The sequence below is a fragment of the Carcharhinus amblyrhynchos genome, chromosome 20, assembly GCF_965287045.1.
Source record: "Carcharhinus amblyrhynchos chromosome 20, sCarAmb.v2.hapA, whole genome shotgun sequence".
Lineage (NCBI taxonomy): Eukaryota > Metazoa > Chordata > Chondrichthyes > Carcharhiniformes > Carcharhinidae > Carcharhinus > Carcharhinus amblyrhynchos.
In genome coordinates this window covers 16,090,205-16,116,677 of record NC_137343.1, presented here as the reverse complement: position 1 = coordinate 16,116,677, position 26,473 = coordinate 16,090,205, and the positions used below count along the sequence as shown (strand labels likewise).

The 26,473-nt window shown below is 42.1% G+C and overlaps 1 protein-coding gene across 1 annotated transcript in view; it reads left to right on the top strand.

Annotated features, from left to right (window-relative positions):
* naa25 (N-alpha-acetyltransferase 25, NatB auxiliary subunit) overlaps positions 1-26,473 on the top strand; it is an 88,269-nt gene that overhangs the window by 31,972 nt on the left and 29,824 nt on the right. Inside the window, exons 12-20 of the mRNA XM_080208155.1 lie at positions 4,576-4,783; positions 7,135-7,224; positions 8,656-8,836; positions 9,684-9,783; positions 13,909-14,060; positions 15,105-15,230; positions 19,807-20,050; positions 23,894-24,017; positions 24,764-24,829. Of these exons, the coding sequence (XP_080064281.1) occupies positions 4,576-4,783; positions 7,135-7,224; positions 8,656-8,836; positions 9,684-9,783; positions 13,909-14,060; positions 15,105-15,230; positions 19,807-20,050; positions 23,894-24,017; positions 24,764-24,829 (1,291 nt within the window). The remainder of the gene's footprint in view (positions 1-4,575; positions 4,784-7,134; positions 7,225-8,655; positions 8,837-9,683; positions 9,784-13,908; positions 14,061-15,104; positions 15,231-19,806; positions 20,051-23,893; positions 24,018-24,763; positions 24,830-26,473) is intronic.

Sequence of the window (26,473 nt, the reverse complement as noted above, 5' to 3'; positions counted from 1 at the left end):
CAGACAGTATCTGTGGAGAGAGAATGAGTTAACACCTAAGGTCAAACAATCTTTCGCGTGATCTGGAAAATATTTGAGACGTAACAGTTTTTAAGCCTAGATGGAAAGTGGGAAGCAGGGGAGGTGAAAAGGAAAGAACAAAGAACAACACAGCACGGGAAACAGGCCCTTCGGCCCAACGAGCCCGTGCCGCCGTCCCACTGTCTCAGTGACCTATTCATGATTTTAGTCTACGCCTAATGTGCGAGGATCAGGGAGGTCCAATTTAGGGACAATTTAGTACCCAATCAATCAGCCTAAAAGCACATCTTTGGGATGTGGGAGGAAACCGGAGTACCCGGAGGAAACCCACGCAACCACGGGGAGAACATGCAAACTCCCACAGACACAGGCCCAAATCCATGTGTCCGCACAGCAACAGAGATAGTCTCTGAGCTGTCATGTTGCCCTCGAGATGGTCCAGTTTAAGCACACTAATGACATGAAGCAATAGGCAACTCCCGAAGCAACGTCCAAGAGCAGCCCACTACAACCTGCCGCATGCATGCCCCTTGCTGGACTTAAATGCCTGTGGAGACAAAAAAATTCATTATTAAACAGGCAAAGACTGTAACATCCCTGAGGCAAAAACGTAATCCCAAGCCTACAATGTTTAGTAAGGCCTGCTATATCCCCCTATATGTAGCCCGCTCATGTGGCTGTCTAAGTGACTCTTAAACAATCCTAGCGTGCCTGCTTCCACCACCTTACTCGGTAGTGCATTCCACACCCCCACTACCCTTTGCGTGAAAAACTGCCCTCTAATATTTGTCTTATACCTAGCCCCCCTCACCCTAAGCCCGTGACCCCTCGTTCTATCCATTTCTAATAGCGGAAAAAGCTTACCACCATTTACTCTATCTATCCCCTTCATAATCTTATAAACCTCTATTAGATCCCCCCTCAGCCGACATCTCTCAAGGGAAAACAGCCCAAGTTCGTTCAATCTTTCCTCGTAAGACAGCCCTTCCATACCAGGCAGCATCCTGGTAAATCTCCTCTGCACTCTCTCCAGGATCTCTACATCCTTCCGGTAGTACGGCGACCAGAACTGGACGCAGTACTCCAAGTGAGGCCTAACCAACGTTCTATACAACTGCAACATCAGACTCCTACTCTTATATTCTATACCTCTTCCTATGAAGGCTAACATACCATACGCTTTCCTCATCACATTCTGCACCTGCACCGACACCTTCAGGGACTTGTGCACTTGCACCCCCAGGTCTCTCTGCGTATCTATACTCCGGATAGTTCTACCTTTTATCGTATAACTCCCCTCCACATTATTCCGGCCAAAGTGCATCACCTCGCATTTCTCCAGATTAAATTCCATTTGCCATCTATCTGCCCAATCTACCAGCCTGTCTATGTCCTGTTGCATTGCCAGGCACTGCTCCTCAGTACCCGCCAATCCAACCATCTTAGTGTCACCAGCAAATTTGCTGATCACACCACCTACCCCCTCTTCCAAGTCATTAATATATACCACAAATAGAAGAGGTCCTAGTACCTAGTCCCTGCGGCACACCACTGGTGACAGACCTCCAATTGGAAAAGGAGCCTTCCACTACTACTCGCTGTCTCCTCCTCCCAAGCCAGTTCTCCACCCATCTACATACCTGGCCTTGTATCCCATGAGCCTTCACCTTTTCTATCAGCCTACCATGAGGGACCTTGTCAAACGCCTTACTGAAATCCATATAGACGACATCAACGGCTTGTCCTTCGTCAACCGTTTTTGTCGCCTCTTCAAAAAATTCCACTAGATTCGTAAGGCACGACCTCCCTGTAACGAAGCCATGCTGCGTATCCCTGATCAGATTGCAGCGCTCCAGATGTTCATACATCCTATCCTTGAGGATCCTCTCCATTAGCTTGCCTATAACTGAAGTCAAGCTCACCGGCCTATAATTCCCTGGGTTATCCCTCTGACCCTTTTTAAACAACGGTACTACATTTGCAATCCGCCAATCCTCTGGGGCCTCACCTGTGTCCAAAGAAGAGACAAAGATTTGCGTCAGAGGCCCAGCAATTTCATCCCTCACCTCCCTTAGCAGCCTGGGATAGATGCCATCAGGCCCCGGAGATTTATCCATCTTTATACTGTCTAAAAGTCCCAACACCTCTTCCCTCGGTAGGGTCTGTAATAGGGTCTATTTAGAGAATAAATGAGGAACTGGATGATTAAACAAGGCAAAAGCTGGAGCCAGTAGGCCAAGTGGAGAAATAAAAAGTGAGTCTAGAGGAAGTGCATATGAGAGATAGCAGAATCATCACAATGGCTTCCATTCAAAAAAATGCAGAGCTTATGATCCACAGTTGTTTAATTCAGTGTTAAGTCTGGAAGACTATGAAGTGCCTAATCAATAGAAGAGGTGTTGCTCCTTGAGCTTCATTAGCGTGAGAGATCAACAGTGGGGGCAAGATGGAGAATTAAAATGACAGCAACTGGAAGTTCAGGGCTACACTAATGGATGAATAGAGGACTTCAGCAAAATGGTCACCCAATCTGTGTTTAGTCTTCCCAACATGGGAGAGATCACATGGTGAGTAGTGATGAATGGTTGTTCAGACTTGAAACATTAGCTCTGTTTTCTCTGTCCACAGATGCTCTCAGATGTGATGAGATTTACCAGCAGTTTTGCTTTTGTTTCTAATTCCAGCATCTGCAGAATTTTACTTATATATTAGAGTAGTAAATACAGGAAGCTAAATCAAAAGAAATAAAAGTAAATTGCTGTTTAACCTAGAAGGAGTGTTTGAGGCCCTGGACAATGAGAAGGGAAAACATCGAGGGCAGATGATGAATATCCTGCGCTTGCATGGGATGCTGCTGGGACAAGGAAGTGTAATTAGGGTGTCATAGAGGTAATGATCCCTTTGGAATGATGAGAGGGAAAGATGTGTTGGTTGCTTCTGTCATGCTGGAGCTGGACTCTGGGGAGGTTCCAGCAGATTAGAAAACAGCAAATGTGACGCCACTTTGAAAAAGGAGGTAGACAAAAGGCGGGTAACTATAGGCTGGTTAGCTTAACTTCAGTGGTAGGCAACAAAGGGAATCTATCATCAAGGAAGAAATAGCGAGACATCCGGTTAGAAATTGTCCCATTGGGAAGACAGTGTAGGTTCATGGAAGGCAGGTCACCTTTAACTAATTTACTGGAATTCTTCGAGGACATTACAAGTGTGGTGATTAATAGAGAACCTGTGGATGTGATGTATCTGGATTTTCAGAAGGCATTTGGCAAGGTGCTGCGTAAGATAAAGGTCCACAATATTACAGGGAACGTATTAGTGTGGATAGAGGATTGGTTAACTAACAGAAAGCAAAGAGTGGGGTTAATGGGTGTTTTTCTAGCTGGTGATTAGCAATGCATGGTGTGTCTCAGGGATCGGTGTTGGGACTGTGATTGTTTATGATTTACATAGATGATTTGAAGTCGGGGACCAAGTCTATTGTGTTAAAATTCGCAAATGACACTAAGAAGAGTAGTAGAGCAAAGTGTGTAGAGGACACTGAAAATCTGCAAAGGGATATAGATTGAGTGAGCAAGGGTCTGGCAAATGAAGTACAGTGTTGGTAAATGTGATGTCATCCATTTTGATAGGAACAGCAGAATGGGCTATTATTTAAATGGTAAAAAAATTCAGCTTGCTGCTGTGCAGAGGGACCTGGGTGTCCTTGTTCTTTAATCACAAAGTTGATTTGCAGGTGCAGCAGATAATTAAGATGGCAAATGGAATTTTGTCCTTTGTTGCTATAGGAATGGAGTTTACAAACAGCGAAGTTATGTTGCAGCTGTGTAAGGTGCTGGTGAGGCCACACTTGGAGTACTGTGTAGTTTTAGTTTCCTTACTTGAAAAGGGATATGCTGGCACTGGAGGGGTGCAGAAGAAATTCACTAGGTTGATTCTGGAGTTGAGGGGGCTAGCTTGTGCGGAGAGACTGAGTAGACTGGGACTATACTCATTGAAATTCAGAAGAATGAGGGGAGATTTAATAGAAACACATTATGAAAAAAAAAATAAGATAGAAGCAGGAAGGTTGTTTCCATTGGTAGGTGAGACTAGAATTAGGGGACATGGCCTCAAAATAAGGGGGAGCATATTTAGGGCTGAGTTGAGGCAGAACTTCTTCATGCAAAGGGTTGTGAATCTGTGGAATTTCCTTCCCAGTGAAGTAGTTGAATGTTTTTAAAGTGAAGATAGATTTTTGAACAGTAAAGGAATTATGGAGAGCAGACGGGTAATTGGAGCTGAGTCCATGAAAAGATCAGTCATGATCTTATTGAATGACGGAACAGGCTCGAGGGACCAGATGGCCGACTCCCGCTCCCGTTTCTTATGTTCTAACAGTGGGTCTACCAAGACGTTGGTTTTGTGGATTTTGGGAAGGAGGTAGAAGCAGCCTGTATGAGATTGAATGGAAGATGTCGAATGGGGTGATGTCAGGAGCAGATTATGGATTTAGTGAGTTTATTGATTGTGTATTTTGCACGAACTTAAATATTGCTGTTCTTGTTTTCTTTGCAGTTCATCAACAAATTGATGGAGGTAGTACCTCTTTCCATTTCAACAGAAAGTAACCTTGCACTGCCAGGTGATGTCAAAGCCATGCAAAGACACATGTTTGTTGTCCAGTTTGCCAGGTTGTTAGGTCTTCATGAGACCTTGGAGCAGACACGGAAGCTCAGACTTGTCCAAGAGCTGATGCAGAGATACAAGCATGCCCTGAAGTTTGGTGAGTTTGTTATTCCTTCTTTTGTACTGTGAGGGCATGTGATTTTGAGTAGGCTGTTTGGCAAACATTTTAGAGATGTATGGACGGTAATTTATTTTTTAATAAGTTAACCTTTTTCCCCTGATGAGTAGATCTGAAGCCCAGATTTAGAAGCAGATCAGTGATATTGCTGGAATTTAACAAACTAAAACTGCAGCTTACTGGCATATGGCATTTTTGAGCAGTCTTGTCTTGCAAGAGTCTTCCTTCCATTCAGGTATGAGCTTGCAGGACCTCGGGCTAAGTGGGAAGAATCTCAGTTCTTCGTAACATGACTGAACATTCAGGTGGCACCAGTGAGCCAGGCTAACCAGTCTTTCACTGAAAGCCCTGGCCTATTGTGGACTTCCCTTAGTTGGGCACCAGACTGCCAGATTTGGGAGAGGATTGGCTTGTTTCAAGATCCTGTTGTCAAGCATATCACCTCAGAATCAACTTTACCTATCCTCATCCAAAGAAGGATAGTCATCAGTTGGACCTTATTGATCTCGTTGTTAGGAGATGTAATAAAGTTCATTTTCAAAGCTCAAGTTGAACTTTTCAAATCCACATGTTTTGCCTTTTTATTACTTCTTATCGTTCAGTAACGTAGTTAGAAATTAATTGTTTAACAAATGAGATGCTGATCTTTTCTTGTAAGCAGTGTTCTTAATATAAATGAAGACATTGAGGAAAGCTGAAACATTTTTCTGATCAGTGAACACTAAACCATGATTTTAATTGACCATAATCTGAGATACCTGACAACATAACTTGCTTCAAAAATAATCCTTTACTGTATCAAAAGACTCTTTTGTTAGCTGGCTTACACCATTTGACTTGGTTGTCTAAAAAAGTGGATTTTACGTTACTCTGTTTTTCCTGCACTTCTGAAGATGCTGCATTACACTGGACTTGATTCCACGATGTCAGTTGTCTTGCTTGAATGATTGTCAAAATACTTATTCTTTGGTGTTAAATTTAGTTAGTCTAATAGCAGGATATTTGACCACGGGGCCCAATTAGGGCCAGTCTTGTCTTCATCTCATGTTTCCAGATGCATTTTCCAGCGGCGTTCAGTGATTAGCAATCAGATGTGGAAACTCAGCATATTTTTCTCCTCAGTAACCTGATGCACTGTTGCCAATTATAATGCTGCTATCACCATCGTGATTGACCCGATGACTCCATGTGGACTAGGAATCAAAACGAGGACCCTCCTGGTCAATGTAGCTCAACTGCACCTTTCTATTACTGACTTGGAATTTGCAGGACTGATGATTATCTCTGTGCAGATTGTGAGGGCAGCTTTATATTGTGCAACTTTCTTGAATGCTAATAGTGGGCCAGCAAATGCTCTGTCAGGGCATCAAAAAGCACCTGTCATTATTTGACATGCTCTTGCATGTTTTGAGTTTTAAAATTTTCACACGGCACGTTGTTGAAAATGTAAGCTTGATAATGTCGCTGAGGAAAACTGGACGTCTGGGAACCTGCGTGAACAAAGTAAATAACTGGGCCTCAACCATCAGATTGAAGTATTGTAAAATTGCCAGCACAAGGACTGAGAAAGAAATATAGATTTGAGAGTTCATTCAATGTCAGATCAGGTACATATGATTGTGTAAAGTAAAGGCAGGAAAACTACTGGGGAGGGCGGGGTGGTATCACTAACAGTTAAAACCTAAAGCAATGAGTCTCTTGTAATAACTAATTTTCCAGGCTGAGGGGTTATTTGCCAATAATTAGCTCTTCCCATGTCTTTAAAGGGGACTTGGACTGAATGGACAAGATTCAATTGCCTGTGTCAAATTTAGTTCCTATCAATGGACATGTATTTATAGAAAAAATAATTTTTAGGACAATGGTGAGGGGGAAGCTGACCTATGGGACTCATTTGGGCAGCTCTTTCAAAGGGCTGATGCAAGCATGACAGGCTCAATGGCCCCTTCTGTGCTACTAGATGCTTTCTGTGCAGATGCAGCAATTCCATGACATGTCAATTATTTCAGTAGCAAAATGCCTATTTTTGCCCTTAATGGTGGGCAACACTTGGACAAAATAATTCATATGTTTACCTCACCTGAAATTTCTCTGCTATGTATACAAAAAAAGACAAATGTCTCACTATTATTTTGACAAGAAATCTGAGCACCTCTGTCAATTTTTTTATTCAGCATAAAGGCAGCTATTTTGCCAGTTTCAGTTCAGACCTATGTAAGCACTGGTGTAGCATACAGTCAGCTTGACTTTAGTTCCCCCCTCTCACTCTCAAGTCAGTTTGTTCAGTTTTTTTTGTAGTTTTTAAGACCTCTTTTGGTTATGTTTAATAGGAAAGGCATGCTTGAAAACAGAACTACAATTCTCTGATAACTACTGTCTCCTTGCTGTACACCTTCTTCTCGACATCTGGCGACAATCAGGTCAGTGTTTTCTTCTTGAAACTTAACCTGTAACATGATCAGCTGAGAATGCTTTTATAGTCCCAGAAATAAGCTGCTGCATTGAAACTTGGCCAATATGGCTTCAGTAGACTCAAGTATGGGACTGATGCAAGCATCAGTCCCATACTTGAGGGGCATGCAATGCCCCTTCTATGTCACTAGAATCTATCTGTGCAGATACAGCAACTCAATGATGTGTAAATTATTCCAATTGTGAAATATCAGTTTCCCCATAACATTTAGACAGTAGATTCTATATATTTATATATGATTACCTCACCTGAATTCTCTGTGCTATGTGTGCGGCACAATGACAAAGAGATTAGCACAGCTGCCCCACAGCGCCACGGATCAGAGTTCAATTCTGGTGTCCAGTCACTGTTTGTGTGGAGTTTGCATGTTCTATCTATGTCTGTGTGGGTTTCCTCTGAGTGCTCCGGTTTCTTCCCACGGTCCAAAGATGTGCAGGTTAGGTTGATTGGCATGCTAAATTGCCCATTAATGTCAAGGGAACTAGCTGAGTAAATAAGTGGGGTTACAGGGATAGCGCCTGGGTGGGATTGTGGTTGGTGTAGACTAGATGGGCCAGTTGGCCTCCTGCTGCATTGTAGGGATTCTATGATTCTGTGAATTAATCTATGATTCTACTCTTTACATTAATGTAAATAACTTAAGTTATAATAGCTGACACTTCCAGTTGCTGTGATAATTTTAAAGTGCCCCCGTTTTGAATTAGCAGTATTTCCATGTTGGACAATGGATGCTGCTGCAGATTTCCAAGTGGTGCACTGCATCAGCATTTCAATGCACAGATTGTTTCAGTCTTCATCATCCACTAAACTTTACTGTATTGATGATTTTGAAAGGCCATGTACACTACTGAATATCATCTTGACCCATTAATATGTGAAACTAATTTAAAGTTTATAGATTTGATAACCAGATGGTGATGTTTTAGATTGATGGTGGGAATCAGATACGGACAATGTGTTGTGCAACTGCTGTACTATAGAATGGATATCCAGTGTTTTTGTCTTCGTGCTGCGTACCTGTGGATCCTGGAGCCACAGGTTTTAAATCTACGTTTCCATTACTTTTCAAGAATCTTGATGAAACTTCTAAGAGGCCCTCACTTAATATTTATGTACCAATGAGGCTGCCTTCAACTTCCAGTCCCACAGAATTCAAATAGAACGAATCAGTGCTGTCTATGTGCAGATTTGAACAATGTGCAAAAACTTTGACTTGGATGATTTTCTTGCGGGAGAAAGTGTAAAGATGTTGAAGAAATACGTCATCTGCAATGGTTTTGGGCAAGTTCTTTGGAAAAAAGTTATTGTTCATTGTTGTGCGTCTGTTATTGATGGTGGGTCTGTGAACTGGTTCTGCTTCACTTTTTGTGTCCTGCAGGTGAAGAATGGCCACTGTGGAAGTCCCTAGCACTGCTGGAGGAGAGCCTTGCTAACAGCCCCTCAAGTGCTCAGTTCAAGCTGCTACTCATTCGAATCTACTGTCTACTTGGAGCTTTTGAGCCAGTTGTAGACTTGTACACGAGCCTTGATGCCAAGCATGTACAGCATGATACAATTGGGTGGGTACTGATTCGTAGCCGACAGAATGCCATCAGCGCACTTTACTATTGTTCCCTTTAACTTTGAAGGATGAGGCCACTTATCTGTGTCCCTAGTTACGGATGGACTCTTTTTTGAAAAGAATAAAAAATAAAGGGACTTAAGCTGAATTGTAATATTGTCCTTTTTTTTTAGCATAACCCCTGACATGAAGTGGCTATGCTCCTCCTAAGAGAAATACATTTGGGTTATTGTTATTGCAGTCTCACATGTAAGCCTATTCCACAAATTATTATTCTCATTTGGAAACCTAATGGTCAAATACAAGTCCTGAGCATAAGAGTTGAATCACATTGAGGCATATAGAGTGGGCTTTTCTCTAAATCCAGTCTGAGACCTGGGTACATTCAGTGTTGACTGACTTGCATTCCCCATTGAATTTTCTGAACGAAACACTTAGAGTAGAATTGCAGCTATTAACTCTAGGGTTCCCTGGATTAGTGAAGGAAATTGGTATATCATCCTCAAATCTTAGTCCTCACATAATATATTTCTAATCTCAGCACTTAAGTACAAATAAAATGACAAATGGAATATAATTGTACTTTGACTGTGAGGTTAATTTAAATCTGAAAAGTGGAGATTTGCATTTGTTGTCTGTACAACATGAATTCATTTTACACCAAGCTTTCATAATCAGTTGAAACTTGGACTGAGCAGATTCAAAAATATTTTCAACGTTCAAGTATTTCAGAAATATAAGCAACTATGGGAAGATCAGTCTAAGGGTATGAAAGGTAACGCAAACTTTTATATTGACATTGTCGTTTGATGTTGATGACTGACGCTGCTGTATTTGACTGGCAGGTATCTGCTGACTCGATATGCGGAGCCGCTGGGCCACCTTGCTGCTGCTTCCCAAGCATGTAACTTCACACTCAGGTTTTTTCACTCCAACCAGAAAGATGTAAGTTTGTTGTAGACTTGGACGATGAAAGGGTTATGTCAGAAAAGGTCTGTCTGCATGAATCTTTGCAGTTAATAACCTTGTTTTAAAATTCTTCCCACCCAACACCATGCAAAGAAAAATGTAACAAACCAAGGTGCAAGGTATGAGGAAATTATGTTTTTAAAATATTTTTATTAATGATTTTCAGCATGATTAGTACAATACAAATAGCAACAAATTCCCAGGATTTAGCACAGTACAGAATGATTATATTCCACAGATAAGTATGGAGAGGACCAGCAGAGGTCAATATAAATCATTTCAGGGAATCAGACGTCGTGCTCCATGTCCTTATACACAGAGACTGTTTTCGTACAGATATTGAAAGGATTACAGAACGAGTGTGGGAACGCAGGGTAATCGGATATGTCCATGAAAACGTGGCACTGTGGTGCCTTGCAGAGAACAACAAAATCAGAACTGCACTACCAGCCAGTTCATCTTGGGGGCCAGATGGAAAGAAAAGAGTTTCTCAGGACATTGGGGCACCAGAAGATACCATTGAGACAAGGGCTACCCATAAATGCAACCCTTAAAATGAGAATGCCTGAAAAACCACCCCTCCACAGTGCAAACTATTGAGTAAATCATTATCCACCTCAGCATTATAGAAACAGACCCAGAATAATAATATTGGAAAGCTAGTAGTCCAAGAAACCAAATCTGGGTCATGCCTCCGAGATACCACAAACTCTGCTCCTCTTCAACTCCGATCAATATCTCGACCCACCGAGAGGGAAGAACACTCTCTGCTAATGGGCCTTCCTCTGAGAAGAAAAGCTGTCAGGATACCCACAAACAGGATATCCTGGAGAGAGATGATCGTACCTTGAACCAGCCAGATAGAGGACCTTTGCACACTACACTTAATGAACCACAATCTACCCACATACGAAGAGAAGAATTTGCAAAGAGGGGCATCCGAGACAGCCACAACAGTACACTGTCACAGGATATCACCCTCTAGTGCACTCTTTCCCCCAAGAAAAGCAAAATCCGCTCTAGAGACTCCATACAAGATCACATGGAGAGAAATGAACCTTTTATCCTACCTAATCTAAATTCCACTTAGAGGAGTTAACAGATACTAGGGCTGAAGCCCTCAAATCACCCATCAGGTTCAGCAAGCAACCGGGTACCACAACCAAGGAAAGACTGGTGGTCAGAAGGACAGCAACCCAGAGGCCACACCAAACTTTGGGTGGGGGGGGGGGAGCGATTAGTCTGTACCCCCAACCATGCTTGTGTGCAGTGTTACAGATTTCCCACACTTGCACATGCAACAAGGAGAGCGGTTGTTCAGTCCACTCCAAGTTATTCAATTTATCTGTAGAGCCATAAGATAAATGCAGGATTTCTCAAACCCAATAGGCAAGGAAGTAGGGGAGGAAAACAAGCCCTTGTTCAATCAGGATTATAATCACAAGGGAACAAAGTTCAGGTTTAACAATTAACTGCCATTCACGGAGCTAGAAAAGGACAAGCTATGACCAGAAGGCCGACGATCATCCAGCAACCTTCCAGAACCTCACCAAAGTCTCCACATCTCCATCATGCCGTCATTCCAGAGCCCATGCAAGCAAAAGTCTAGGCTTTAGTGGGCAGGAAACAACCATCTTATTTGGCCGCCTTCAACCTTTCTCGACGAACATTGAGACATTGCAAATCCACTGGTTGGGGTCTCCAGTTAACCCCAAACTTCAAGAATCAGATGAGGTATTCTTCAGCGAATTCAGATTGAGATTATAAAAGCATGTCGATTTTGAAAACAGTCAGGAATCTCACCACAGTCCTTCCTCTTTCTAAGGGGACTAGCTTATAGACAGTCCTCTTCCAGCCATGTTTCCCGATTTTAAACAGATGTTCAACACACCATGCAGCAGGATCTCCAACTATGGAAGCTGAGCCTTCACCAAGGAAGTCTTCTTGACTGAAAGGATTATCATCTCTGCATGATCCTTTCTCTGTAGGATATCTTGCAGTTCATCGTGGTGGGCACTTATAATCAGTGAGAAGCAGAATACAGCTTCCAAATGTTTACTCATAAAGACAGTCTTCATATTGGCACTAACAATTCCTCCTGAGGATGGGCTGGCTTGCTTGCAGCCGATGCTGCCATTGTGATCTGGGCCCCATCTGGGCTTCGACAACATCTGCTGCCTCAGCGCCAGGAACCCGAGTTTGATTCCTGGTTTGGGTCACTGTCTGTGCAGTCTTCACATTCTCCCATGTCTACGTGGGTTTTCTCCGGGTGTTCCGGATTTTGTGTGTCTGTCTGTCTCTCTCTCTCTCTCTCTCTCTCTCTCTCTCTCTCTCTCTCCCTCCCACCCCCCCCCCAAAAAAAACCACCCACCCACTCACCGGGTAGGTGTATTGGCCATGCTGAATTCTTCCTCAGTGCACCCAAACAGGCAGCGGAGTATGATGACTAGGGGATTTTCACAGTAACTTCATTGTAGTGTTAATGTAAACCTATTTGTAACAAGAAATTAACCTTAAACTTTAAAACTTTAACCCCACAAGTCAAGATTTCTTCGATTTATTTGGCTCCCCACAGTCAAAAAATTTAACTAGGATTTTCCAAAACCATTGCACAGATATATATGTATACATATATTACATCAACTAATTACAGGTCATGCATTAGGATAAAAAAGAATTAAAAGATGATAGAGGTAGAGCTCATGGAATTCCTGCTGACATCCTATGAACAGTTGTACTGATTCCGCTTCTGTTCCAGCAGTGATCAGATAAATCTCTGCATAAGTCAAAACTGAAGCTGGAGCCATTCTGCTATGCATTGCTCCCTCGCCTGAATGATTTCCCATGTTGTTCTTTACAATTTTGTGACTTCAAAACTTGGAATTTCTTGGTTTCAGACAGATTGGCAGTGGGGAGACTGTCTCTGGGCTAGAGATGTAAAATCTCTGAATCTGATGTCCATCCATTCATAACCTTCTGGTAAAATGAACATGTGAACATCAGATGAGGACAGGATTGGGTCGGATTGTGATTCACATTTATATAACCTAATATTTTTAACATTCTCAAATGAATAATGGCTGAGTGAGTGGGCGAGGACCTGGCAGATAGAGTATAACGTGAGCAAATGTGAGGTTCTCCACTTTGGTAGAAATAATAGTGGGATGGAATATTATTTAAAGGGTGAAAAGCTGCAGCATGCTACTGTGCAGAGGGACCTGGGGGTCCTTGTGCATGAATTGCAGAAACTCAGTCTGCAGGTGCAGCAGGTGATCAAGAAGGCGAATGGAATGTTGGCTTTTATTGCGAGGGGGATAGAATATAAAAGCAGGGAAGTCTTGCTACAACTGTACAAGGCACTAGTGAGGCCACAACTGGAGTACTGTGTGCAGTTTTGGTCCCTGTATTTGCGAAAGGATATATTGACCTTGGAGGGAGTATAGAGAAGGTTCACCAGGTTGATACCGGAGATGAGGGGGTTAGCTTATGAGGAGAGATTGAATAGACTGGGCCTGTACTCGTTAGAGTTTAGAAGGCTGAGGGGGTATCTTATAGAGACTTACAAGATAATTAAGGGGCTAGATAGGGTAGAGGTAGAGATGTTCTTTCCACTTAGAAAGGAAAACAGAACTAGAGGGCACAGCCTCAAGATAAGGGGGGGGGCGCAGTTTAGAACGGAGTTGAGGAGGAACTTCTTCACTTCAAAGGGTGGTGAATCCCTGGAATTTTCTACCCATTGAAGTGGTGGAGGCTACCTCGCTGAATATATTTAAGTCATGGGTGGATAGATTTATGATAGACAAGGGAATTAAGGGTTATGGGGATAAAGTGGGAAAGTGGAACTGATCCACTTCAGATCAGCTATGATCTTATTGAATGGCGGGGCAGGCTCGATGGCCTACTCCTGCTCTTATTTCTTATGTTCTGCCACTACTGTATACCATTTATGGAACTATCTCCTAGCAAGTATTGCTGCTTTCAGGAGGAGTGGTGAGAAATTGGATTCTAAATGGATTGTACTTCAGTTCTGAGGGAAACTTTTGCTTTCTGAAGTAATGTTTTTAAACCTGTTATTTTAAGTGCTCTTGTTTTATTTTTCAGACCTCTGAATACATAATCCAGGCATACAAATATGGTGCATTTGAGAAAATTCCAGAATTCATTGCCTTCCGGAACAGGCTGAACAACTCTTTGCATTTTGCACAAGTCCGCATAGAACGTATGCTGTTAGACCTCTTCCTCGAAGCAAACATGTATGTGTAGCTATACCATTCAGTACTGAACCTGTAAAACAGAGCTCTTTTTTAACTGCTTAATTGATTCACTCGTTTTATGGGAATTGATGACATTAGCAATGCTTCAGTTTGTAACAATAGTGCTGAGGTTTTTATTTCTTTTTTTACATTTACAAAGTTTATGTTCTTGCATGTTTAATGAGGCTTTATATAATATATTTGCATTTTTGCACATTTCCTGCAGTCTGAGTTTTGATTGCAATCTGCTTGCAGGAGGAATGCATTGATGTCAGATTTCTTGATGTGACTGCATGCCCTGGGAGCAATGTAGTCAGCGGTTGAGGCATTTTATTTGGCCATGGTTTCTATGGCTGGGAGAAAAGCAATTCATCTGCGTTAGATCATTTTTGAGAATAGAATTTTAAATCTCCCCACTCCTTTGGTTATATGTGCATTTTGTGTGTCTGCCAGTGAAGCACGGGGATCCTGATTTTTCTCACTCCTGTTTCTCCCACTGAGGCTCAGTGATTGTCTTCTGATGTACCATCATCGATTTGGCAAGAACTTTTTCACCTGACCTCTCCCCTCTTCGTTGGAGCAATTCCACATTCTGGCCAGTCAGAACTGAAGATTGCCGGGTGTGAATGGAGATGTAGGGAAGAAGGCAATTAGTCTGTCCATACACTCCAATGAAGTATCTTTTTGCAGTGTAGAATGTAGTGCCATAATATTAACCTCAGACGTGTGCTGTTTGAGAATGCATGCCGTATGTCGTCTTGACTATCTGCGTTGCCACTTTCAGTGACCTGTGTACTGGTACACCCAGATCCCTTTGCCAATCAATACTCTTAAGGGTTCTACCATTTACTGTATGTTTCCTATCTGTATTAGATCTTCCAAAATGCATTCCCTCCCATTTGTCTGGATTAAACTCCATCTGCCACCTCTCCGCCCAAGCCTCCAACTGATTTATATCCTGCTATATCCTCTGATGATCCTCATCGCTATTCGCAAACCCACCAACCTTTCTCTTTGCTTACATCTCTTTATTCTCCTTCGTAGAACTAACAGCCTGGAAGAAAGTATAAAATCAATGGGTTTATGTCCAGATGAAGATGATATTCCATGGGACAATCTTCGGGATAACCGGGATCTGGCTGTTCTCATTAGCTGGGATCCAAAGGACAGGTAAGCAGTGTTTGAAACGTAATTGTGACCATCTGACAGAAAGTGATTTTGTTAAATCTAGTTCTAAAGGTCTAAACTTCTCTCGGCATTTGTAGGTTTCTAATTCCAGGGACCAAAAATCTACTATTAATTAATATACACGTACACAGAAATTTATTAAGTATTGCTATTCTCATCTCTTCACCACCCTGCACAATGTCCACTATTTTGCAAATTAGGTTTTTCCACCAGCTGAGCCAGGACCAGGCCATCAATATTCATGGACCTTTTCGAATTAATTTATGACCAATGCAACTTACTTTCTCCTCACTCTCCACCTGTGCCATTTCACCTTCGTCTGCATCAGCCAACCCTAAATATCTTCACCTCCAAGCTTGCCTTTTTTATTTTAAATTATTTCTTGCAAGTTTTCCATTTTATAATTTACTAATGTCACCAAAAACTAGTACAATGTAGAATAATCATCATTCCACATATTCCTACATATTAATATGGTAATAGTAAATATTAATACATTGGTTCAAATTATCAATCACAATTCATTGTAATTGGCATCTCCTTTCACACGGAGATTGAATGGATATTATAAAGAATGGGGCTATCAAGATAATCGGATAACAGTATAAAGCCATGAGCATGTGGCACAATGGTGCACACCGTAACCCATAGGATAAGAAAGAGCTATACACAACATACGAGTTCCTGTATGGGGTCAGATGCAACAAAGTGAGAGCCAAGTCAGCATCCTAAGACCTCTGAACAGTAAAAGGATACCCTAGAAAAAAGAGGAGCATCAGGATATGATCTCTGGTACAAAATTTGACTTGACAGCGTGCATTGTTGTATACAGGATAACAGGAGCAGAGCTACACAGCCTCACAGGAGTTGTGTGAATAAAACAGAGCTCAGAACCTGAACTCACCCTGGATCTCTCAAATTGCAGGATATCTTCCATTCAGGAACCCAAACCTGTCCAGATGCTCTCTCTCTTTCCTCCTCGTTCCCTCGTCCCCCAAATCTCAGGGGAAGACAAACTACTCTCCTTTGAATAATGTAATATTGTTTCTACTCCTCCCAAACACGGATTTTCAAAATAGCTGCTACTGCTCCTACCTGTACTGCCATAAGGCAGAAGCGATATTAACACAGAGAATGGAAGTGCCAGTGAAACAAAGATTCTAACACCGTGCTTGGTCTCAACAAAACAAACCTTATTTCAGACCAGTGAAGCAAGTTCAAGCCCCACCGTCAGCTGGAAACGTTTAGCCCATTTTCCTACTAAGGAGATCCTCCCAACAGGGAGAAGAATAATCTTTAAGATGTCCACCAATGTGATATTTCGGGAGAAGATACAATCCTCGTCCTTCCGGCAAGATAAGGAAGATACTATAGGATTGACTATAACACGTTGGAGCCAGCATCAGCACCTGCTTAACCAGATAAGCAGAAGAAATCCTGGTGAGAAGGGAGCACCAGGATAAACTCATAGACACTAGCATGGTCTAACAGTATACACGCTCACAAGCAAGACATTAGAAACAGCAACAAAACTTCAGACAGAAACTGCCCCCCAGGGGAACCTAAACCTCACAAAGGAGAATCATCCAGAAATCCCCAAGGGGGACATAACAGGAGAGGGCAACCTATATCCCTGCCAAGTGTATTCTCCACCTGATTTGGATAATCACAGTTACTACTGCCCTAACTTACCCAGCCAAACTAAGCACAGATCAACAACACAAAAGAAGGAGCGACAGCTCTATTGAACTTTGAATAAACTAACCCCCCTCCTCCCCAACATCACTAGGCATGCTGAGGGCACTGCTGAAGCCTTACCGTCAACACAATACCACTCATTTCTCCTCACTAAAGAAACCCTAGCAACATATACTCACCATGCATTCCAAGCATTAAATTACTAAGTAACCACTGTCACTATTCACACAGCCAAGAAAATATGGGAAACCAACCCAAGAAAGCAGGATAACCAAGGATTCACTAACCACAATCAGGCATGAACCAACATATATTTCCCCCAGCTGAAGCTATATCGGAAGCACCAACAACAAAACCCAGTCTTTTCCAAAATACATGATCTGTCTGTACCTTAACAGGAGACCATCAAGAATTCTTTAACTCCAGAATAACCAAATATTAAAAAAAGTGACACCCTAAGTTCTAACACGGTGTTTTCCTCACCTATTGTGAGGGTTTACAAGGCCATGCCCACCATCTCTATACTGTATCACCTGGCAGCCTGCTGTGGCACTACCCATCTTAACCATAAACAAAGTAAAAGATATTAAAACAAAATACTCCTTTACTACAAATGCAAGGATTACAGCATTAAAAACATAAATATTGCACGACTTGAATGTCGCAACCAACCCAGCATATTTCCCAATAGAATCGAAGAGACTCATTATCAGTCCACAAACAAGAAAATATCTCCACAAACACTGAATCCCAACGATTTGAATTTGACATGGCCATAGGCAAAGTGGTCAGATCCCTTACCACCCTGCTCCCCTGGAACCACATATCAGACCAAAATTGAATTCAAGATGCAAATGGTATCAAACTCTAAATTAAGGTCTCTCTTGCTCCATCGCCAGTGCATACTGGTGGATAAATTCCATCATAAATAAATCCCTGATTTTCGAAGTATAACGGGCAATATATGTGTCAGTGCTCACATACACCCTTGTCAGGATAAAAGGCAATATCTTAAAATCAGAAATCGCAAGGGATAAAAATTCAGAATTAGTGATGAATTGTAGGATAATATGACCATCCACAGAGCTTGAAAAGGCCAAAGTTGTGGGAGGATTATCACACAACGTCAAGGATCCATCCAGAAATCCAACGAAGCATTGCACCTCTGTCGTTGCCCGGTAGAGAGAGTCCGAGGCCCTGGCAGGTAGTGAGATCTCATTGTATCTGGCTGCGAAAACCAAGGTCAAGTCAACAAAGCTAAGATCAACATTTGCGCTCTTTGGCTGACCCGGGCTTCCAAGAACAGATTCAGTATGCCCCATCAAACTAGAAATGCCCAGCCTTCAAATCAAGATCATCAAAGTATGACAGTTCTCAAATTCAGCCAGGAATTCATCTCCAGCTTCTCTTGGGGAACCTGGCATATTGACACTCCATCTCCGACACCATCTCCCTAATTTAACCAGGATCCCCAACATATACAGTAGGATTTTTCCAAGGACTGAAAGTGAGCCCTTACCAAGGAAACTGCCCTCTTGACTGACTGGATTCTTTTCTCAGCTTTATCCTTTTTCTCTTAAATATTTTGCAGTTCATCAATATGTGCAGCAATGACCTGTGCCAGGGAGCTGAGGCTGTTGTCCACAACTTTACTCACAAAGACAGCCATCATTATGATGTCTTTTGGCACCACCAAAGTGTGAGCTTGTTCACCAGCAAAAACTGCCACTGCGAACAAGGCCCCAGCCCAGCTGTCTCCAACTTCACTGATCAAATGAGGATTTTCTTGCCTTTACTTGGCTCCCCCTCACCAAAAGTTTAACCAGGATCTTCCAAGAACGTAGCATGGAGTATACTTTTCTAAAATTAAATAGTTAAGTTGTGCATCAGGAAAGGAAAGGATTAAAATGTGAGTAGTGCCAGAGCTCACGGAAATGCAGCCATTCCCGCGCTTACGTTACATGACCCTCAGGCTCAGCTTCTTTAATGTTTTCATTGTTAACCTCCCTGACTCCACAATCTGTCTACAAAATACCATTAAATCATCTCATGCATAGTTTTCTTTATGCCCAGACAGCTGAGTTAACCCTTTGCGTTTGAATCCTGCCATGACCTTTTCCCACTCTGTTTGATATTTATCCTTATGTCAGTATGATTGTCCCCTGCTACTCCAGTACTAATCAATTTTTTAGTCACCATTTCGTCTGCTCTGCCATTGGTGACTGTACCTTCAGTCATTATTCCTCTGAACCCTAGAACTTAGAAAAATCCTTTTGATTCACCATCTCCCATCTTAATTTCAAATGCCATTCGAACATTTTTTTAACCATTCCATCTTCTTTTCTCTATAATTCGCATTTCACTTTTCTTCTCTCCATTCTCATTCACACTCCCATCTTTTTGGTGAAGGATATTGTAAAAACTGACACAACAAATTACATTTTTTATATAGATCTTTAATAATTCCACAAGGCCACTGGGACTTAAATTCAAATCTAATCCAGATTAATGATAAGGCTGACAATAAGGCAGCTGTGAGAAATAAACTTGTACAATCTCAGTGCAATCCCCATTCATTGTGGCACACCACAAAGCAGCTCCTGAACTATCAAACTATCAAAACCTCAAATTAATAGTTAGTTTGAGATTTTTATGAATAAAGTATATTTTTGGAAAAAAAAATCATGGAATTGTAACTAAATTGGCCATCTCATTCACAGCTAACAGCTTTGAGAGATTAGGAAATAATTCTGTGCACCATGGAGTGTACACAGTTGTGTAAATTAATATGTGAAAACCTCTTTGCAAATTGGTCAGAAAAATGTTACTATAACTTTTCTTTCCCCCTCAATTATGATAGGGAATTGTCAGAGGGAGAAAAAAAGACTTCTATGAAAGAGGAAAGAATATGGCTTCAGGTTCGCTCATTGACACTGCGTCTGATCTGTACACTCGCTGCTATTAGCCATACAGTAGAGCCGAAAAATTCGGAAAAGACGACAGAAAATGGTGTCACCTCTAAAATTGAAACGCTGCGCTCTTTAATTCAACAGCTTGAATGTGTAGTGCAGTCTGAGAAGAAAAAAGACAAACGAACTGTTCAGGTACAGTCCTCAATATTTGAGAAAATGTAATTTGGTTTGACAAAACTGATACTTGGCAAACAATGTCAAATTTTCTGCAACTCCTAGATCCAGACTCTATTCCACACACCACTAGGCTCAGTTGATAAAAGACACTGGTTAATAACATAGAGAAGAGTAATTTTGTACATCCAGTCTCCTGTCTGTACTAAGGGGTAGAAGTTTGGAATTTTCTTCTGCCAACAGCAATTGTTGCCAGATCAATTGGTAATTTTAAAACTCAGCTGGTTAGATTTTTATTAACCAACAATATTCAGGGATTTGGGCAAAGGTAGGGATATGAAGTTAGGTCACAGATCAGTTGTGGTTTCATTGATTGGCAGAACAGGCTTGAAGGGCTAAATGGCTGAATTCTGTTCGGAGATGGTGCAATAACTGTCTTGGGAGTGAGAAAGGTTGGCAGTGTTCCTCCTTCTGAACTTCAGTCTTTAATTTTTGCTGAAAACTGTCTGTGGACAGAAGGTCCCATTTCTTATCACATGCCCCTGCAGGTTAATAGTTTACCAGCTAGTTGAGTATGAGAGGAGAAAATGCATTGCCTACTGTGAGGTAGCGCAATAAGAACCACCATAAACATAGTCAAAAAGTACATAGACCTTTTGTGAATTAGTAGTCATTATCCGAAATGCATTAGAGTAGGGGAAACATTGAGAAATGGCTTGGCCACAACCAGACTGAACTTAGTGTTGACTGTTGAAGATCTAGGCCCCTGCCACCCTCCTCAACCCTGACAAACGTCTGCAGCTACATTGGCCAAAAATAACAGCTCTTCCTTGCCAGCATTCCCACTTAATAGGAATGTCCTATCACTAAGTTCTTGCTACCTACTGTGTGTTCCTACGAATATTAGAGAATTTGTTTTGTTTTAGTATTTATTCTTTCACAGAATGTGGACATTACTGGTTTAGCCAACATTGTTGCCCATCCCGAATTGCCCTTGAAAAGGAAGTGGCGAGCTGCTTTCATGCATCACTACAGTCCATGTGATGCAGGTACACCTGCAGTGCTGCTAGGAAGGGAGTTCCAGGGTCTTGATCCTGCGACAGTGAAAGAACAGCGATATGTTTCCAGCTCCAGATGGTGTGGGGTTTAAAGGAGAACTTGAGGGTGCAGGCATCTATTCCCCTATCCTTTTAAGCAGTAGAGGTTTTAGATTTGGACAGATGCTTGACATGTTGCTGTATTGGATCTTGTATATGGTACACTGTTGCATCATGTTTTGGTGTCAAGCTTTTTGAACACTGTTGGAACTGTACTTGTGTATGCAAGTGGAGAGTATTCAATCACTCTCCTGATTTCTGCCTTTTAAATAGTAGACAGGGAGTTATGAGGGGAGTTACCCCCACAGACTCCCCTGTTCCAATGTTTCTGGTCAATGGTAACCCCAAATGTTGATAGTGGAGAGTCAGATATGATGCCATTGAATGTCATGAGGAGATAGTTGGAGTCTGTCTTATTGAGGATAGTCATTGCCTGGCACTTGTGTGGCATGAATATCATTTGCCACTTTGCCCAAGTCTCAGTATTGTTCAGATGTTGCTGCAGTCGTGAATGGTGCTGATCATTATGCAAACATCCCCACTTTGACCTTAAATGGAGGGATCATAGAAGAATCAGAGGCTCCCTGCATTTGGCCCATTGAGCCTGCACCAGCAACAATTCCAGCCGCTCCCCGTAACCCTCATATTTATCCTGCTGATTTCCCCTGCCCCTGAAATTAGGGTCAATTTAGCATGGTCAATCAACTAACCTGCACATTTTTGGATTGTGGGAGGAAACCAGTGCACTCGGAAGTAACCCACACAGACATGGAGAGAACATCCAAACTTCACACAGCCAGGAATTGAATCCGGGTCCCTGACATGAGGCAGCAGTGTTAATCACTGTACCACTGTCTGCCCCTAAGTTTATTTATTAGTGCCACAAGTAGGCTTATATTAACACTGCAATGAAGTTCTGTGAAAATCCCTTAACCGCCACACTCTGGTGCCTGTTTGGGTACAGTGAGGGAGAATTTAGCATGGCCAGTGCACCGAATCGGCACATCTTTTGGACTGTGGGAGGAAACTGGAGCAACTGGAGGAAAGCCCCATAAACATGGGGAGAGCGTGCAGACTCCGCACCAACAGTGACCCAAGCAGGGAATTGAGCCTGGGTCCCTGACACTGAGCCAGCTGTGCAAACCACTGTGCTATCGTGCTGCCCAATGGTCATTGATGAAGTAGCTGAAGATGGTTGGGTCTCGCACATTACTGTGAGGAACTCCTGCAGTGATGTCTGCGGACTGAGATAATTGGCGTCCGACACCCACAACCATCTTCGTTCATGTTAGGTATGACTCCTACCAGTGAAGAGTTTTCCCTGATTCCCGTTAAATCGACTTTCGCTGGAGCTCCTTGATGTCAAGGGCAGTCACTGTCACCTCACTTCTTTGTCCATGTTTGGACCAAGGCTGTAATGAGGTCAGGAATTGAATGACCCTGGCAGAGTCCAAACTGAGAGCCAGTGGGCAGGTTATTGTGCAAGTGCCGTACCATTAGCATGGTAAACAACACCTTCCAGCACTTTGGTGGTGATTAAGAGTAGACAGTTTAGAGTTGTCCTTTTTTTTTGACATTATAGAATGTACTGTGTATGAACCAATGCCAAGGAGACATGCAACATTTTTGTAAAAAGTGAGGGGAGGCAGTGCATAGTGGTATTGTCACTGGACTAACAATTCTGAAACCCAGAAAAAGATAGGGGTTCAAATCCCACCATGGCAGACAGTGAGATATGAATTCAGTAAAAAAAGCAGCCTGGAATTAAAAGTCTAATGATGACCCTGAAACCATTGTCAATTGTCGGAAATACCCATCTGGTTCACTAATCTCCCATAGGGAAGGAAATCTGCCCCCATCAAACTAAATATACTTGCTGACATGTGACTTCAGACCCACAACAATGTGGTTGAATGCTAAATCCCTCAGGGATGAGCAATTAATGCTGCCCCGGCCAGTGACACCCACGTCCCATGTACAAATAAAAGAAAAGAAATGCGTTAAATGTAGTTTGCTAGCATTTACTGTTGACACAGAACCACAAAGATCAGTACTATATCTTGAGCCAATTGATCTCCACCCATTTCAGAAAGTAGAGAATGAGGATGCTGTATGCACATTGCAGTGTTTCAGTTGTGCTGCTGCTTGTGAACTATACACGTTGTCAGCTTGTGGGTCTCAGTGGTAGCAGAGTGTAGTTGGTACGAAGTTCCAAATTCAAGTACCACTTGAACACACACGTCATTTTTGTGCTTGAGCACAGAAATCGAAGCCAGCGCTCCAGTGTAGTACTGAGGGAACATTGCATTGTCACAGGTGCTGTCTTTTGAATAATCATTACCACAGTACTTTTTACTGTATCCTGATATGTGACAATAACATATCGAATCATCTGCCTGCTCAGTTGGATGTAAAATATCTAATGGCAATTTTTCCAAGAGCATTGGTTTATGTCCAATATTTATTCCTGAATGAACATCACCAAGAAATAGATTATCTGGTTGTTGGTTTGTGGGAGGAGTTGAGTTCAAATTGATTGCCATATTTCCTACAACAATGTTTGTACTTCAAAAGGTTCTCCATTGGCTGTAAAACACTTGGAGATGTCTGGTGGTCGTGCAAAATGCCATTTAAATGCAACTCTTTTTTATTCAGGTATAAAGTTGTATTCTGTTAATGTGTTGTTGTGATGTCTAGCTTCAGAAAATTTAAATTTAATCAAGAAATTGGCATGATTATTAATGTTTACTCTTGTCCTACTCAGTTTCTGGTCCAGGGACCACCTCCAACACGAATGACAACCTATTTAGAAAGCAGCAGCTGTCGGTGTCAGATTAATGCTTTCCATCTGGTCACTGATATCTATGAAATAGATGTCAGTGGATTAGGTAAGAAACCAAAGAATATTGCAGTTACTTTTATAAATCAAATCATCAAATGTTGGAAGCTATAGCTTGTGAATTTGACGTCAGTAAATGTGTTTGCACACCAATTAGGCAGTAAGTGGTATGAGCCCAAGTTCCAATGTGAACCACGTTGAATTTGAGTTATTAATAGATTAACATTTATATTTGTCTTCTCAAAATGCTCAGGTGTCTGTTTTATAACTGTGCACGTTAAGATTTTACCAGCACTGGGGCAGCAGTTTTAAATACTGTATGCAAGTGTATACGTTCTTTCCCCTTGGGTGACAGTTATGGTCTGAAGAGTTCACTCAAGGAAGAAATCACCGCTGAGATCAGTCTTGTCTTTGCTTGATGTCCAAAAGTACAACTTCCAATTGTAGGTGGTGACTCCTTTCCAATTGTACTTCAATGGCATGTGTCCCTCCTGTTGGTTTGGCTGAGATCACCTAGTTCAGCACAAACCTGGAAAGTACTCACACCAGCTGAAAAACTGGGAGGTGACCCTGTTGCATGTTTTAGTTTGTAAATGAAAATATATTTCCCTGTCCTATACATTTGGCTTATTGAGTGCTTCAGAAGTAATTCCCATTTTGTGTCATGAAAGACAGACTACTGAGATGAGATTGTAGATTTTAATTTAATTATAGGTATTCTCAGCACAGGAGGAGACAATTCTTTTTAGGATTGAGCTTTACTTATTTATTGAGACTACTTTTTTAATCCCACAGATGAAACGCTGGATGTCCAGGAGAGGATAGCAAATAATTTTAAATCTTTGTTAGAACAATTACAAGGTAATGCTGACATTCCACAAATATTGCCTTCGCTTTTCTGCTGCATCTCTGTTCTTGTTTTGTATTGTAACTGCACTTGCGAAATAAGTAATGTGTTTGTGTGTGGGGGTAAACTGAATTAGCTCAGTTCTGTCAAACAAGACAAATGCGTTGAACAAAACTTCACTACCACTGTTCACACCAGATAACATGGCGCACAATGTGGCATCAAGCAAGACGTTTCTTGAATCAGTTTGTTAGAGGAAGTACTAAGGGTAGCAAGGGCACAGCACACAAACTGTGTGGGAAGTTTAAGTGACAGAGCTGGACAAGTTCTGAAGAAGATGGCGGTCAGCCTGGATTTGCAGCAGGTGATGGAACAACTAACAAAATAACCTCACTTGACCTTGCCTTTGTGGATCTGCTTGTCACAAATGATTATGACAGGGATAACCATTGCATTTCTTCTGGTGACCAACTCCTGTCTTAACACTGAGGACACTATCTACTATGTCAGGTGGCACTGGCAGTCTATTGAAATGGAATATATCAAGAATGGACCTTGTAGCTCAAAATTAAGTATCTAAGAAAGCTTTAGGAAGCAGCAGAACTGTATCCTAACACAACCTGTAACCTTATAGCGACAAACAGGAGGAAGATCATCCAGCAGAGGTGGCAGAAGAGGATTTTGGGGGAAGTCGACTCAGTCACTGCAACTGTACTGTGGCTAGCCAGGGAAGTGATACAAAGGAACGGTTAAGCTCGAGACACTACATTGGTGTTTCCCGACCGACCGACCAAATAAAAGGGCACTGTGAAGACAACAAGCAAATTAAAAATGAAGTGAGATTTTTGTTCTTAAATACACGAGCAGAGATGACAGCTAGGACAGTGATATGCTCCTCCCATGAGATGTGGGAGATCAGGGAGCTTTCTAATGTCCCTGATGACTATGTCCACAGGAAGTGTGACCAGCTGCAGTTCCTCACAGACAGCGTGGATCAGTTGGAGCAGCAGCTGGACCACAGCGGAGCATACAAGGAGCAGAGAGTGTGATAGATGCTAGCTTCAGGGAGGTGGTCACATCACAGGTCCAGGCAAGTAGATGGGTAACTGCCAGGAGAGGCAGGCTGATAAGGCAGGAATCTCCTGTGTCTATTCCCCTCTCAAACCCGTATACCATTTTGGGGGGATTGGTTAGACTCTTAAAGGAAAATGGCAGCAGCAGCCAGGCCTGTGGCGCCACGACTTGTTCTGCTGTGGAGAAAGGTCAGGCTAAGTCTCTAAGCAAGTGATAATATCCTCTTTGAATACAGGCAAAGTTTCAAAAGACTGGAGAATAGCCACTGTTGTTCCTTTGTTTAAGAGAGTTAGCAGGATAACCCAGGAAATAATAGGCTGGTAAGCCTGACATTAGTGGCGAGGGAGCTTTTGGAGAAGATACTGAGGGAGAGGAAAGATGCACATTTGGAGAAAAATGGACTAGTTAGTGACAGGCAGCATGGCTTTGTACAAGGAAAATCATTTCTCACCAACTTGATTGAGTTTTTTGTAGAGGTGCCAAAGATAATTGACGAGAGAAGGGCTGTGGATGTAGTTTATATGGCGTTTAGTAAGGTGTTTGACAAGGTCCCACATGGCAGCCTGATACAAAAACTAAAATCA